This window comes from Nothobranchius furzeri, chromosome 17 (assembly GCF_043380555.1).
Source record: "Nothobranchius furzeri strain GRZ-AD chromosome 17, NfurGRZ-RIMD1, whole genome shotgun sequence".
Taxonomy (NCBI): Eukaryota; Metazoa; Chordata; class Actinopteri; order Cyprinodontiformes; family Nothobranchiidae; genus Nothobranchius; species Nothobranchius furzeri.
Window position 1 is genome coordinate 33,988,137 of NC_091757.1, and position 16,747 is coordinate 34,004,883.

Here is a 16,747-nt window from a genome sequence, read left to right on the forward strand (position 1 = left end):
CATGAAAAGTAAATAAATCAGGGCTCTCACATGTTGATGGACCCACATAAAACGTGAACCACCTGACACGCTATCTATTAAGGGCATGCCACAGGAGTTATGGCTTATAGTCACAAAACCATGGACCAACTCCTCTTCATTCTAACGTTAGAAACAAACAATTTAAGCAACAGACTAACCTGGTTTTAGAAACAACTAAAAAACACAATGAAAAATTTGTCTCACTGCATTATTATTTGTGTTTATATTCTATAATAATGTTGTGCATTATTTCATGTTTTATAATCAATTTAATTAATCAAATATTTGATGACCTGAGATTTTTATCAACACCCAAAAGAAAAAGGCAGGTGATAATGGTTTTCGCCAGTATTGTTAAACAAATTGCAGGTTAGAGACTCCCATGAACCAATGTTTAGAGAAACATAACAGAAACTTGTTTAAAACCTTTCTTTTTACACATACATATATTATTTAGGCTTTTAGAGTCTTTTTTGTGAGAAAGTAATTATTTTTTATTTTTTTGCCAAACCAAGTGACGTCAGCTGAGGGAGTCCTGTTAGCTTAATCCAGAGAAAAAATATGGATTCTAATGCAGCTCTGACACAAAGGAAACCTTTAATGTTTACAATTCTACTTATAATGGATCAAAACCATTAAGTTATGAGTTTGCTGCACATCCCAGAGAGCAGAGACAAACCAGAGGGAGAAGCAATCGGCCAAAGCAGAGAGATTGAGGGGAAGCAGCGGGGGAGCAGCAGGTGAGTTAACGATGCTAGCTAGCTTAAACTCGAGTGCCAACATCACATTATTGAACAGATTACTATCATGTACCAGACAATTACAATAGTATTGGTCAGTTAATATAATACTAATACTAACGAGCGTCTGTCAGCTGTCTCATACTCGTTAATATCCATTCACGTAACGTACTTTAGTGCTTAGAGAGAGGGAGAGAGACGCCTGTTATCCGGTTCTGGAGCTCATGCAGGCTTCTGTGAGCTGGATCTGGCCCAGACACCAGCGAGCCAGTCCAGCTGGTATTTTTAAAAGCTGTGCATGATCCTCTCCTGGAGGTCTGCAGCAGTTCTGATCTGGTTCCGACGCAGAAACCAGCTCGACTGGCCCACTGAGCCACACGTCTCTTCTGGTGGTCAGTTCTGACCTGGTTCTGACTGTGATCCGAACTCCAAAAATCTGCATTTAACTTTTTAAACTCTGCCACGGGTCTCCGGAGCCCAGCGTGGACCTCCCTGTCCCGGTACCAACCGATGTGGGCTACAGATGTCCCGTCTTTTCAGCTGCACAAAACGCCCAAAGGCACGGAGATAGAGGCATTGTTCCTCTTATCTGGAAACCTGTGGACTCGATGTCCAGACAGGCTGGAGTTGGTACAGCCTTCACAAATGATAGTTTATCAACACGAACACAATCCAAAATTAGTTACACACACTGACTGGATAACATGACCTCTCTACCCTAAAACTACCCACTCTCAGTGAGCTGAGGCAGCCTAGCTTCGAACTGCCTTTGGTTACGTCAGAGGTTCAGATTTAGAAAAAAAGAGCCTTTTTAGAAGCTTTGCTGAGAAAGGCCACTTTTTATTTATATGAGTGGCCTAGTATATTTTATAAGTATTTTTGGACAGCATTTTATATGAATTAGAAAAAAAATTTTACCTGCAATTTGCTCTTTAAAGACCAAGTTCAATAATTTTTTTGGGTACTTTTTCAGAGGTCACTAGTATGAATGAATGCCTTGTGACTCGACCTCTGTGAGGGGGGTGCACCTGATTTGGGATGCCAGAGGAGTGGTGAGCAGAAGACAAGAGGTTTTGGATTCTTACTTCCTGATATTTACACCTCTGGTCTCTCACTGGCTAACAGCAATGTGACTCTACCACTGACTCAGTTTGCTCTGTAATAATGCTGCTTATCTCAAAGTAACAAGCCTGAAGGAATTCTGCCATATTTTGGAGATGCTATTGCTAATGGTTAGCTTCTACTAGACAAGACTCGCTCTGCTCTCTCCTGGGCACTAAAGCAACAGCCTTCCCCATCACAAACTAAGATGGGTGAGTCATTGAATGCTTATTTTCAATGTGACACAGATCTAACTGGCTTTTCTAATCCAAGTGTTTCCTTGTCTATTTTCTATCAGCGACTAATGCAGGAAATAGGGAAGAAGACTATTTTCACATTCATAATCCACTTCTTGTGTTTTTCTTACACAGTTGTGTAAAAAATATATTTTTACCAGACATGTTTCAGCTAGTATCTCTAGCCATTATCAGAGATCACCAGTGTTGGTGGCATAATAATAAATTACAGGAATTGAGTTAGAGAGAGATGTGGATGGACCTGATAATCATTCATAACACACCCTTTGAGTGCCAACAGGCCTTGAAATACAATATAACATTATTTCCTGACTTGGATCCGAACAGCCATGATTCCATTTGTCAACTTTAGATGATCTCAAGTTTGAAATTCTGGTGTGAAAGGCAGTGGGCGATATGCGGTCCTACAAGGTCTTTAATTTACCGTGTTTTTTAGAAATGATTCTACCCAGATAATGTCGTTTATTCAGCCCTGAGTCATAAAACATCAACATTCAAAGAGAGGGAAGTTACATCTTAACCATACCTGTGTGATAGCACAAATAGTTTAATTATAAATGAAAAATCGACTATTTGTGGCCGTGACTCAGCTATTTTACCTCAATTGGATTGCCTTCATCATCATGCACACTCAGAATGACCTCTACATTTTTGGGGGTCTTCTTTTTGCCACGGTCAAACTCTCCCTGAAGCAAGGTTACGTAAATATCATTCCTCACGTTTCCTGGAGAAAGAACAGGAGATCATCAGGTGGATGGGCTCAGAATCCACACGCCTCTCATGGCTCTGTGCACAATTGAAATGAACATGATCACAGACAGTGTAGGGCAATGCCCAGCAACAAAGTCTTTAATCCACCTGGGAGGATGATCTCTGGGAAGCCCATTTTCCTGACGATCGCTGTGCTGCGGTCTACAAAGTGAGGGAAGTCCTTCCTGACTTGAATGAGGTCCCCTGGGAGAAGCTTCAGGGTCACAAACAGCCCTGCCGGCAGACATGTTAAGAAATTCAATGAGGCAGGCACTAAAAGGGTACGTCATGCAGATCCCTCTCACACACACACACACACACACTACAAAACAAATAGGTTAATTTAGAGCAGCCCTCAAAAATCACAGGGGAGAGCTCTGTCTGTGAACACTTCATCGTACCCTGGCCTTTGTGATTGACCTCCCGCGTGGCAATGACTTTGTTGAAGACAGCCATGAGCGGCTCATTCTCTCCTATAACTCTAGAAGGAATGAGAGGAGACATGATGAGCTGCCTCTGGCGGATGTAGGTTTCCATAGCTATCCTGAGGGAGACATAAGGAATAAGAAATATCAGCTGCCACCATCTCTGACAGGTGACAAATAAATGGATGGAAGATCTGCAGAGGCAACGTGAGGAGCTCAAGAATTATTGGCAAGATGTACCATTATCCCTCAGAACGTGTCACTTACTTTGGGTGGCTACAAAAGAGAAACGCTAAACACCTTGAGTCCCACTAAGGTATAAGAATAAAGAAGATTATTTGAAATACACTATTAAATGATTAAAATAATATATCTAAATTTTCAGGACAAAAATCACAATTTTCACAGCAGCTCAAATACCTTTTTGCAATCCTGCAGTTTATTATTTTGTCTGCAAGTTGTCTAATCAGCTGTTGAACAAAGTGTCTTTGAGTGAATTTGCACATTTTAAATATTTAAAAACTGCTATGTTTACAATGTTTTATGTGTCAGACAATATCTATTGAGGGGATTTCTTAAATCTACAGGCCTGATTATTACCACACCGGTAGATTTAACAAATCACCTCAAAAGATGTTGTCTGACAACATGAAATAGGCTAAAAGATCTAAAAAAAAGCAACACTTCATGCTCTAGTCTAAGAAGATTCAAGAACAAAAGATCCTGGAACTAAATCTGAAGCACCACAGACCTCACTTGGTTCAGGTTAAAGTCAAAGGTGGTTCAGCTGTAAAATGCAGGGATCAAACTTACATCCATGGGAAAGTTCTAAGGTCAAACTGTAGACCAAAAACAACATAACAGCCCATCTCACATTAATCAAAGACACACTGATGATCAATAGATTTTTAGAAATCATTTAGTGGTATTTTAGAATGTTCTAGAAGGTGTGTCCCATCCTATCACAGGGTTTTTCCTGGCTCAAATTGAGACAGAGGTGGTACCATCCCGACCATGCGCCAGCACATGCATACTCTGTGCATTCAACTGCCTCACTTTTTTAAAGGCAACATATTTTTTCATTAAGTGTTCTAATCTAAGCTTCTGTTGATTAATAGAATATTCCATTTGACAACGTTTCAAGTGAAACAAAACTGGTTTGCTGCTAAAAAATATGAAATAAAACAACAAAATTATCAGACTGAAATAACACACTCTTATTATGAAAGACTCAATAATATGCATTAGATTGGTGTTTAGTTCCCTTTTTCCCATCTGATATTTACAGTTAAAATATTTTTAAATATTTGACCTACATTTCAGTAACATTTTAGGTTTGTATTAATAACACTCATCTTAGTAAAAATAACATATAAATATATCCAGTAAAATATAATGCATTTCATTAACATGCATTTGTGTTGGAAATGCTAATAACATTTAATTTCTGCTGCTAACAATGTAATGGTGGCATGTCAATTATGTACGGGTTGGCAATAATTCGGTTAAAATTATGTTCAAATATAGAAGCGTTTGTGAGTTATATTTTTCTGTGAGCCACTTGATCGTGAGACTGCTAACCGTTAGCTTTAGCATTAGCCAATCTGCGTGTAGCTGCACTTTTGATCCCAAACTTTGGACCGGTTCTGCCTTTGTGCCTTTGCTGGTTCCTTTATTTTCCTCCACTGCATCCAGATTACCACACTGTGCGCCAGTAAAAAGCATTTTTCTTACACGTAACTTACTTTTGTTCAATAAAGTTCTGGAGAAAATAGTAATTCAAAGATGTTGCACCAGTGCTACGTTTAAAAATAGGGCTGAGATCTCCGTAGATAAACTGTGGACAGTAAGATCTACAAAGAACGAGGAGTAACAGACTGGCTTTATTACACAAATATCAGGTACAACTTTATTATTATTATTGACAGCATTCACTGGGTTTGAACACGTCAGGATTTATAGCTGCTAGATCTGTTTAGATATGTTCACCTGTTCCCTCACCACCTCACACCCACACCACTTTTTGTTCTTTCTTCTTTTTTCCTTTTCTTAACCTTTATAATTCCTCTCTTTCCCTGTTTTATCTGCTTCTGGATCTTTACATCTGCATGGCACAATTAGCTTTTTTCTTTTTTCTACACTGCAGCAACACGCACACGTGCGTGCTCGCAGACACACACACATACATATATAGAATCCATATGCACAGTCACACACGATAAGTAGCATAAGGCGTTTTAAAAACACTGTTGGGCTTGTCTTATTATTCTTCTTATTATTTATACTTAATCATTATCAGCATTAATATCTTTATATTAATATTGTTAAAATATGATCATTATTTTCAATATTGCTGCTACTATTATTTATTATTAATATTCAGAGGTGGAAAGTAACGAATTACATTTACTCACGTTACTGTAATTGAGTAGCTTTTTTGTATATTTCTACTTTTTAAGTCGTTTTTAAAAGCTGTACTTTTACTTTTACTTGAGTAAGTTTTTAAAAAATAATTGTAATTTGCTACATTTTAAATCATATCTGTAACTGAGTAAAAATAAATTGTTGACTTAATAAATAAAAAATATTGCATGTAGCAGCGTCGGAACAGAAAGAGACACCTGCATGAGCACCGCGTCTAAACCGTGGGGGGTGTGGGTGTACACTTTTGCTCAAAAACATCAGTCCCAGTGATCCACTCGCTGTTTACCTCCTCTCCTGGGTTGGAAGATGCACCTTCGCGCACTGGTGTTACGTCATCAGAATTCTGCTCGGTTCGGTAGCCAGACTCGGTTCCGTGTTTGAAATGTGTTTCACCGCTCCGCACGGAAGCGGCAAAATAACGTTTAGCACTCATAACAAGCGGATTTCCAGCGCTTTGCTCATAAAACAGAAGACCTGCAGGCCTCTGTGAGTCAAAACATCCTAATACTGTTTCAGGTGTAAACATTGTGCTCCATCCCTGTGTTTGAACTCAGAAGATGCTTCTTGATTTCACAGATATGTGATGATTTAGCTTGTTTCTTTATTTTACTCCAGAATAAGAAATTAAATTATTACAAAAGCAGTTCAATGTAGTTAAATTAGTCATGACGTGTGTGTGTGTGTGTGTGTGTGTGTGTGTGTGTGTGTGTGTGTGTGCTACACATGTAGGACTGAATGAGACAGCATGGTTTCATCAAATCCATGCATCCTATATCTTGGCTGAAGTAATGGCTCAGGAAAATAACATAAACTTCATAAATAATGACGTCTCTGCAGTGTTTATGATGATATTTTATTTTATATTGTACCTATCTTTGGTCTGGGAGGTGGAACTTATCATGATACAAGCCTTTTAAAACATGTTAAAGTGTTACAAGAAGAGATGGATGAATTTGAAGTACATGTTTGGAGACCAACCTTCACAGTTTGGAGGCTCACGCTGGTGAGGAGACACCATTAGTTCTAGTAACACCTGGGCTCCCAAGGCCTGTTCTGACAGGATGGACGTTACGGGACCCTTAAGGATTCCAGTTGGGTGATTGGAGGATTATTTAGGAGGATTGGAATGAACAAACTGATTTCAGTGGTGAAGGGTTAAATGAGTGAGTGAACCCACTACCAAGGATGAACTCTGCTAACTTTAAAAATCAGCTGCTCTAAATAAGCATGAAGGTCAGAGAGGAGCTCTAGGATGGACATGGATAAAGGAACTGTAATGTAGAGGTAAAGCAGGGCAAGGCCAGCGTTAACAGCTGTCATATGGTACATTAGAAATGTTTGACTTTCATTTAGCTTGTTATGCGACAGGTTAGAGCACAGTCCCATGTTAGAGTTTTGTCAAGAGAACATTGAGATACCTCACACACTGATGGCATCTAAAAATTAACAATTTTTTTCTCAAAATAAAGAACAATTTTAATCACAATTGAAACCTACAATCCTAGAAAAACCTCGTCCAATCAATGTGCACGTCCTGTTCTCACTGATTGGATAGAAATCCCTCCATCAAACTGTGTGTGCGCGTGCACATGCGAGCGTGTTGTGAACTGGTGTTGTGGTTTTGCACTGATGTAGCCATCTTTACGCCGACAAAAATGTAACTAAGTAACTTTTACTTTGAGTACATTTTATTTACGATTACTTTTACTTTTACTTGAGTAAAAATGTAAGCAAGTACTTGTACTTGAGTAAAAAATTATCAAAGTATTGGTACTCGTACTTGAGTAGGAAATTTTAGTACTCTTTCAACATCTGTTAATATTGCAAATGATAATGATTATAATGATGCCCTTATTACTTACTCTCTATTATTTACTATCAGATTAATGTATGCGTTTAATTACTTATTTTATCTCCTACACATGAAGGCGTCATATTCTAGCTACTCACACACACATCTATGGGTGCACTAAGGTTTGTCTCATGGAACATACATGGAGCTGGCTCCAGAGAGAAGAGATTAAAAAATTTGATCATTTAAAAACAGTGCAAGCAGACGTAATATTATAACAAGAGACCCATAGATCTGCCACATCTGCAAATGAACTTAAAACATCTGAGTTTCCCAGCATGTTCTCTGCCTGCTATAACTCTAGGCAAAGAGATGTAGCTATTTTAATACACAAAAACATCAATTTCACAGTATTGGACACAGTTTCAGATCCAGAGGGTAGATTTATAATACTAAAAATATCTATACAGTCTTTGTGGAAAGACTGGCAGCATAACAAGCAGTAAACAGCCACCCGATTGGCAAGAGAAACGAGATTCCCTGCTGTTTGGAGCACTGAATATCCACAACAGTGTTCCAGGATGCTGGAGCAGCTGAACGTAGTAAATATCTATGTTCTGCTGCTGTTACTTTCATCTTTAGCTCTTTTAAAATTCTTATAGGTTGATCTTTTGTTTTCCTATTTTCCATTTATCCTATGCATTGTTAGAAGAGCCAAAAAGGTAATTTGGTGTTACTGAAACTGAATTCATTAGTCAGGACAGAAAGAGTTCAGAGGTGTGATTTAATACTTAAAATAATCCTGCAAACATCACATGCATCCCAATTACTATTGAGTCTTTATAATATGTTGTTTGTTTATCCGTTGGTCCTCAAGAGGACAACAGTTTATGAACCAGTGAAGAGAAACATGCTCTTACACAAGCAAAGTAAGGGTTTACATAACAAGGATCAGTAGGGATATTTGAGGCTCTTCCATCCAAGAAAATTCAACATCCTGATCCCCCCTACCGTGCAGATGCAATGAAAGCATGGTCTTGATGCCTGCCTTTGAGAACAGCACAAGTTTGTAGAGGATTTTTCTCTTCATTTATAAGTCCTTGAAATGCAACAAAGGCAAAGTCACATTGCTCCCATGAAAAAAAGATACTGATAAACAGAGAAGGTCCTGTCTGACTTAAGGTATCGTCCACACGGGAAAGGCATTTTGAGAGAATGTCAAAGTTTTTGTTTTTTCATGTCAGCACACTTAAGGAGTCCCAAGAAGATAATTTTTAAAAACAAGTTGAGTTTCACATTTCTCAGACCCTATCATTGTGTTTTTGTGCAGACAGCCAAAACAGAATCTTTAGAAAACAATGATGTTGTATTTAGCCTTTTAATAACTTAACCTATGAGCCATGGCAGCATTACCGCACCACACACAGGCCTGGCAATATGGCTACAGCAATGGTAGTGGGGGGCATTAAGAGTACACAGTAGAAATATTACAAATTTAGCCAACAGTAGAGATTTTGACTATATCGGTCTCAGGTTGATTTTCTTACTGTAGATTTAATGGTCTGACTCCAATAGCACAGACGTTCTCTGGGCCATAAACACACTCTTTGGTGGTTTTATGAGAGGAATGTAGAACTGGATAATATCTTGAGATTTTAAAAATCTCAAGATATTTTCTAACTAGACACAAGATGACCCAGTAAATTTCACATCGATATAAATATATGATGACAAACGGACTTCTAGAGTTAGCAGGTGCGCCTGGCTCCTGCTAGCTTGCTGCTTCTCCATCTCACTTTGCAAGCTGAACACCCCATGTAACCAGGTAACAGGTATCCAGTATATTTTGGCTGCAACAGCCAAAATGACTCAGAAACTACAGTGTATCTTTCACTATTTGCGTATATGGGTGAATACTGCCTTTTCAACCTTAATACCTGTGCTACATGACTCATGTGACCATCATCAGCTGCGTAGTGGATTTTTTCACATCGTGAACAATAGCAATATACATATTTTTTTAAATAAATTTTCCTCTTTGGACGTGAGAACGAGTCAATAGCACCTCGATATAAAGAATAAAGCCACTCAGCTCAGTTATAGCCAGGCAGATATTGCTTGTGTAGCTCCAGCCTCTTTCTGCAGGTAACAGGTAGGACATGACTGGTAAAAATAGAAAAAAATGAACGTCCCAAACTGGAAAAAAGGACAGAAGACACGGAAAATGATGCTGAAAATAAGGGCAGTTTGGCTCATTAACGCTGTAGCTGGGCCGGCGCTGCAAGGGAACAACACAGATCTTTTTGAGCTCCTGAACCAGCTCCACCCGCTGGTAGAAGCGTTCTACAGCTAGAAGTAAAACTTTATAATCCCAGATGAGAGCAAATTTGAAGAGATTTACTTTAAGCACCGTGCACGCCACATACATTTCACATCTTCTCTACATGACGTGCTTCACAACCAAGAGAATGTCAAGACCAAACACACACACGCATTTTAAACTAATCAATCCCAGCACAATAGATTGCTACAGCAACACACTAGAGTCAAATAATTTAAACGTAGTTTCTTTCTGAGCATAGACAATGTCTATTTTATTGTTTTGATTTTTTTCTTTGAAAGCTGCTTAAATTTTCACTGACGGAAAAATACTGTTTTCTTATTTCTTTTTGGTAACACTTTAGGGAACACAAATTAACCATTAATTAGCTGGCCATTAATATGCATATTGGTGGACTGCTAAGTCTGCGCTAGTCATTATTAAGCTCTTATTAAGAGCTTAGTACTAATGCATTAATTCTAACATTAGCAGGCCAAAAATTAAGATTTTTTTTTTTTTCAAAATAAGCCATTCATAATGGTTTCACTGAAAGTGACTGGTTAGTCCCAGACCTGCGCGTGTGTTCTCTCACATGTGGCCTACACATCTTGTGTCCAGGTACACCTTTTCTGCATGGCGATGCCACTGGTGTGTGTGGCATTGATGAGTTGTCAGGTGATTCAAAATGCCCTATGACTGTGACCCCATTGGGCGCATGTTGTTCAAACTACTGCTGTTGTTGCTGGTGACCGTTGGTTAGTTAATACCCCTGCCCGTGATGCTGATGTTTTCTATGAGCGTCATGGTGTGTCCACACGTGTTGTGCTTCCTTCTCAAACTCTTTGGGTGACAGTTCCACGTAGTACTACGGTCCATGTGGGTGAGGCCTCTCTATATTACTTGGATCCTGGTGAGCATACGTCTAAAGTGGAGTTTTCTCCTTTTTATGATAACATCTCCTTTTCTCTTTCTCCAGCTACAGTGGAGCATGTTACATTCAATGGTCCGACCATGGTTCAGGTTGGTGTGGTGAACAGGGTGCTGCATGAGTTGTCGGCAGATCCCGGTCTCAGGTTTCAACCAGTGTCTTACTCCTGGTCCTCCGCTGATTCTGTCGTGATATTCACTGCATGCCTAAACCTCTGCCTGTCGTGGGGTTTGTCATTTTTCCTGTTCCGTCACTTCTCCGCATGGTTGACCTTTCTAGGGGACTCGGTCCGCAGCGTCGGGAGCCACCTATCTCGGGCCCTCGCACCGCCTGTGCCGACCGGTCCTGTTCCTCCACTTGCACCTCCTGCGCCTTCAGTTAGAACTTCGAAAGTGGAGTGATTTCTATTGCCCAGACTCGTCGGTTCCATAGTTCTCTATTTCGAGTTACACAAGTTTGTCTATGTTTGTGTGTGTGCATGGTTGTCTTTCCTGTTTATGCATGACGTGCAGACTTGGGCGATTTGAGATGGTCATGCTGTGGGTTCCTGAAGTCAGGTAATCAGTAAGTTAACAGTAAAAGGGTTTATTCCACATATTGCTGTTATCCAAATTTGTTTTTATTTTCACTAATCTTAATTCCTTATGGGTACATTCACATATAGGTTGATTACTAACTTCACTGATTTACATTTTTAGTGTTCTTTGACACTCATTTGTCTATCTTTTTATATTATTTTACTTACAGTTGATTAAGTTTTGAAACTTTATGATTGACATTGTTAATTTACCAGTAATGGGCTACAACCATTTTTTGCCGTTATTTCGATAAAATTTTTGCTTAGTAGTGTGATTCTATTTCTCCCATACATATAGTACTGGGTTTTGTTACTTTATTCTTTTTACACCACTTTTTCCAGTACACGTAGTGTATTGCATTCATTTCTTCACTTGAACTCTGTTCACATAATTTGCTTCACATAGTACATACAGGTACACATATTGACAGGTTTCTTTTTCTTTATTGATTTGCATCAGGCGCCATCTTGTTGTGTCTACATTGAAGTGCCCTGTGTTGTGCTTTCTCTCCTCTGCTGAGTTTCATCGATGATCCTCGATTCCTGGGGTTGGCCTATGATTTGTCTTTGGATTCTACTGCTGCTTGGTGTTCCGGCTCGTTGGACCTGGGCGTCTGTGGGTTCCGGTTTTGGCTGCTGGGATGCTTCGCTCGCTGGGATCTGACCTGTTGCTGCTCGTTTTCCTGCCACTTTGGATTACGCTAAGTGCAATTACAAAGATCAAAATACTTTGGAATTATTCTACCCATGGATATACAAAGTGCTACTACTTCTGCTTCAAATTATTCCCTCCACGTGGATATATTAATGATCGGCTGATGAATTGTGTGCTTTTAAGGGAAATTAAACTCTGCCTGGGATATTATACATTGATATCTCGAGGGGGTCCTTCAGGACTCTAGTTGTTCAATGCCAGGTGGTCTCTGATTGGACCACCGTGCCCTTGAAAAGGGGGGTCTGTAGCATCATGAAGGGACTGTTTTCCTTTCTCCTGAGGAAGAACTGATCTTCTTCATATATATATGCTCAAGGCCTTTTGATGTCTTTGCATCTAAACTGTTTTAACTAGCTATTTGCCTCCCCCTACAGCTCAAAAGAAAGATCAGAACTCTTTTGTATTAAATAATGGCCAAATACCTGTGTTAGTCCAAATAATCATGTAAAGCTCAATGTTAAATCAATCTGTGAAATGAGAATATTAATTACTTGATATTATAATCCTATGATAGTATTTTAATAAGTAATATAACTTTTAAACTACACACTAGACTGATCACACGTAATGTTAAATCACATGACACATTTCTTTGTCTCTCCGATCAGAGCTTTCCTTTCTGATGCGTGGCATGATATGTGCAGTGTTTATATTTGTGTCCAATTTTGATTCGACCATAATCAAAACATCTGAATTATAAAACTAACTCCCACGTCACCCTTAACTCAGTTCAAATGTTCTAGAGTTGCGAGCCAGCCACTCGTAACGTTTTAACCATAAAGAACCTCGACAAGCTGGATAATAAAACCTGTTGCAAGCTCCTCCTGACACAACGCTCCTTCAGAGTAAAAGCTGAACTCACTGACCCTTCAGAGTCCCGCTGACGCTGTCAACCAACTGCCGCTTACCTGGAAACATTCCAAGACTAGTCTGTCATACCGTACGCTATTTCACCGGCTTTGGTACCAAAAGGGGGTTCGAGAACCTGGCATTCAGGATCTGCAACGGAGGTCTCCACAAGGGTATGTAGTCTTGAAGCTAAAGCTGAAATAATGGTCAAAGGAGGAGACGGCAGCACTCAGGAGGACATTTTTTTATCCCTCAAAGAAGACAAAGTGGGAAATACGGGCTTTTTTTTTTTGATATTTGAAGAATGCCGAGGGACAGTTGATAGAAGACGACTATCCTGTTTGCAGCACATGCAGAAAAAGTGTTTGTGAAAGGCAGCAACGCTTCAAATCTCATGACACATCTAAGTGACCATCACCCACAACTCTACAGTCAACGCAAGGCAAGTTAGCTTTAGCGTTTTAGCTAAAATGCGTGATCCGAGGATTTGGGTTGAGGGAGAATGCAACGAGTCGCTATATGAAGCAGCCGCAGCGCCACTACCTGCATATAAACCGTGTCGTGGACACCCCCATGTTGAAATGACGCTATGCATTATGGGGCTCCCAGGGGCAGATAAGAGTTGGTCTCTCTCCGAGAATCATTATGAATTTAACAATGATTACTGCCTGATGACATTTTCCCACATCTGCAAAGCTCACTGGAAGGACACAAACCGAGGACGATATTTTCCTGATATAGGGTTTATTACTCAAGTAAGGGTAAAAAAAAGTATCTGATTAGAAGGCGACTTGAGTACTGAGTATCATCTGATCTAATATTTTTAAAATGATGACATTAAACAGACAAAAAATAAGAAGTTATGGGCAAATATTGGTATTTTAAAGACTAAAAGGGAAAAATGTAAACAAATAAACATAATTACTAAATAACAAATTTTAGGCAAAATTTAGACACAAACTGAGGACAAAATTTAACTCATATACAGGGTTTATTTAGTTGTCTGAAAATGTAACACTTTAAAAAAATACCGCGTTAATACCGAAAACCGTGCTAATTTTGGTCACAATAACTGTGAGGTTAAATTTTAACACCGTGACAACCCTAATATATAAATATATATATTTTTATATATATATAGTAATAATGACTGATATGACAATGTATATCGTGTTAGGAGTATTTTCTATATTGCCAAGCCCTACAAGCAAGAAAAAATTTGTATATCACTGTTATGACCCACCCCTAGTTGCTAAATATGGGATTTAAATAATCAAACATATTTTATTGTTAAAGATTAGAAATATATTCAAAATAAAAAGTGTAAATACCGTAAATCCTCTAATACAGGCCGGTATTCAACAGGGTATATACAGCAATCCTTAAGTAAAATTTACTACTTTTTAATACTTTTTTTTACTACCTTCAGAATTTTTTTTAAAACCATCACAACACTAAATTGCAAGTGTTAATCAGCGACCTATTTACACATATTTTAACATATATAACATACAAAAAGAATACTTAGAGACTCACTGATGTTGACAACGTATTGCACGTATTTATTTTACTTAGAAAATAAGCCAGGCACTTCTGTTCAGCGGTTCAGACAGTTGACCACGAGGCCTGAAATGATGCACAACGACCACTGAATATGACGTCATCATTATGTGACCGGATATGCTAAAGTAGGGCTGCTCGATTATGGCAAAAACAATAATCATGATTATTTTGACTGAAATTGAGATCTCGATTATTTAAGACGATTTTTCAATTTATGTAGATTTTTTTTTTATTCAGTCATAAAACTGCTCAGGGAACAATCAGGGCAAAAATAAACAAGAAACAAGATGATCACTAAAATAACTCCTGATTTCCAGTATAAAAAGACCAATATACTTATAGCTCATAGTTTATGACCCAAGGGCTATAGACCTTGGTTTAACTCATTTAAGTCTAACCAGTACAGACCCAAATACCAACATCTTGCAAATACTGACAGCAAGAATTATACAGTGGCATTTATAACAAATACATGCAAATTGATGTTCACTAAATGTTGCGTAGCATTTATTTAGTCATGTACAGGTGCTGTAGGAGAGTGCACTAGCACCGTGTCCTCAGAGAGATTAGTTATTATTTATCAGCGTGAGGAACTTATTTCTACCTTATTTATAAACTATTTATTTACAAGTCCATCCGTTAATGTAATAATTGCCCCAACCACAGCTGCACCCCCACCCCCAACCCGGTCTCACAGCAATCAGGAGCAAGCTGCACGTGTTTAGCACGCCGCACGCGCACATTTAGCCGTTTTTAGCGGCTCAGGAGTCCGCAGGTGCGTTGTGTGTGTGTCACTCACTCTGGTTAATCCAACAGGGAGTCGGCTCCGAGAGCTGTCTTTAGCAACTGACACATCACTACATCATTCCCTTTCCTATAATGTCCTGAAGAACGGTCCGGAGTGCAGGCGGAGTGTTTAGCTAACCTGCAAGAAATGTTGACGACAGTTATCCAGAAAGAAGCTAAGGGTTACCAGAGATGTTTCTGAGGTGTTCGCCAGGTACTTTTAAGATTTAAAAAGTCAAGAAGCGGGTCTGAGAAGCTGTTAGAAATAGCGTCAAAGTAGCTAAGTTAACTTGGCAACACTGGGAGGAGCGCTTCATTTGCAACTCAAGGCAGCGCAAGTGGGAGGAGCAAATAATCGGCTTGTTTTGTTTTTATAATCGTTCAAAACATTTCATTCGGAATATAGTTCTATGTCGATGTTCAGAATACGACATCTGATAGTCTGAAAAAAATAATACCTAATTTGGAAAAAATACCTCTGAGACCAAATTTAACACTTTTAATGGCCTTAAATTTGACTATTTTTATTTATCACTTTTTAATACTTTTTAAAACCCCGCGGACACCCTGTTCAATTAAAGGCCGGGTCTCCAATTTTGGCCGGTGTCGGAGTCAGCGGAGGTAAATAATGGCCGGTCTCTTATTGTGGCCGGATGGAATGTGGTAACAAGCAAGTACGAGAGTCCCAGCGGCAGGGTTATAGTCCCCAAATCAACCAGCAGGAGGCAGTAGGGGTTCGCGCAGACCTTTATTAGGCTTTTTCTTCAAGCTTTGTAACGCTTCAGACACGATCCTCTATCACGCTCCTACCACACAGAGTCACGGTGTCAGTTAACCATGCTAATTCAACCCGCTCCACAGAACACACATCACCTTCCCTGTGGCTTACATAACACTCGCACAACACGCAAATCAGCACATAGGAACTAGCAGAACGATAGGAAACACATATAACACAATACCCAGAATGCACCTGGCTTACAACCCCAGCCAGGTCATTACACTATCAAGTTCAAAGAGAACGTGCTGATTATGCTGCAGAACACTCTGGAGAGCAGCAGTAGGGGGTGTATGAACTACAGTAATCCCTCGTTTATCGCGGTAGATGCGTTCCAGACCTGGCCGCGATAGGTGAAAATCCGCGAAGTAGGGACTCCCAGCATGCCCCTCGCGGGGATTCCCTCCACGTCGCACCTACGTCACAAACCGCGGCTATAAACGGAAGTCGCCTTTACAGCTCAGTCATCGTTTCTTCAGATTCACGATCAGAGTTTCCAACCTACCGATCAATCCAACGAACTATCAGCTCATAGTAGGTTATCTTACTTACTTCTGGAAAGCCCGGCATTTCCGTGTCACTTCGTTGACGCTCGAACGCTCGGGGGTTTCCTAGAGCAGCCGGCGTTTCACCGACGCTATCACTTCCGCGTCTGTGAAACCACGCTCCCGTAGGTACTGACACGCGATCGTTCATGTCGGTTCATTTCCTTTAATGTTTT

The 16,747-nt window shown here is 39.6% G+C and overlaps 1 protein-coding gene across 3 annotated transcripts in view; it reads right to left on the reverse strand.

The window, feature by feature from the left end:
- The window catches only part of dock5 (dedicator of cytokinesis 5), an 83,971-nt gene that overhangs the window by 29,378 nt on the left and 37,846 nt on the right, over window positions 1-16,747 (reverse strand). For 2 of the 3 annotated variants that reach the window (XM_070546520.1, XM_054731312.2), the window contains exons 12-14: window positions 3,271-3,413; window positions 2,978-3,103; window positions 2,719-2,843 (exon numbers count right to left, since the gene is read on the reverse strand). In XM_070546520.1, the coding sequence (XP_070402621.1) occupies window positions 2,719-2,843; window positions 2,978-3,103; window positions 3,271-3,413 (394 nt within the window). The remainder of the gene's footprint in view (window positions 1-2,718; window positions 2,844-2,977; window positions 3,104-3,270; window positions 3,414-16,747) is intronic. The other variant, XM_070546521.1, reaches the window with a different exon arrangement.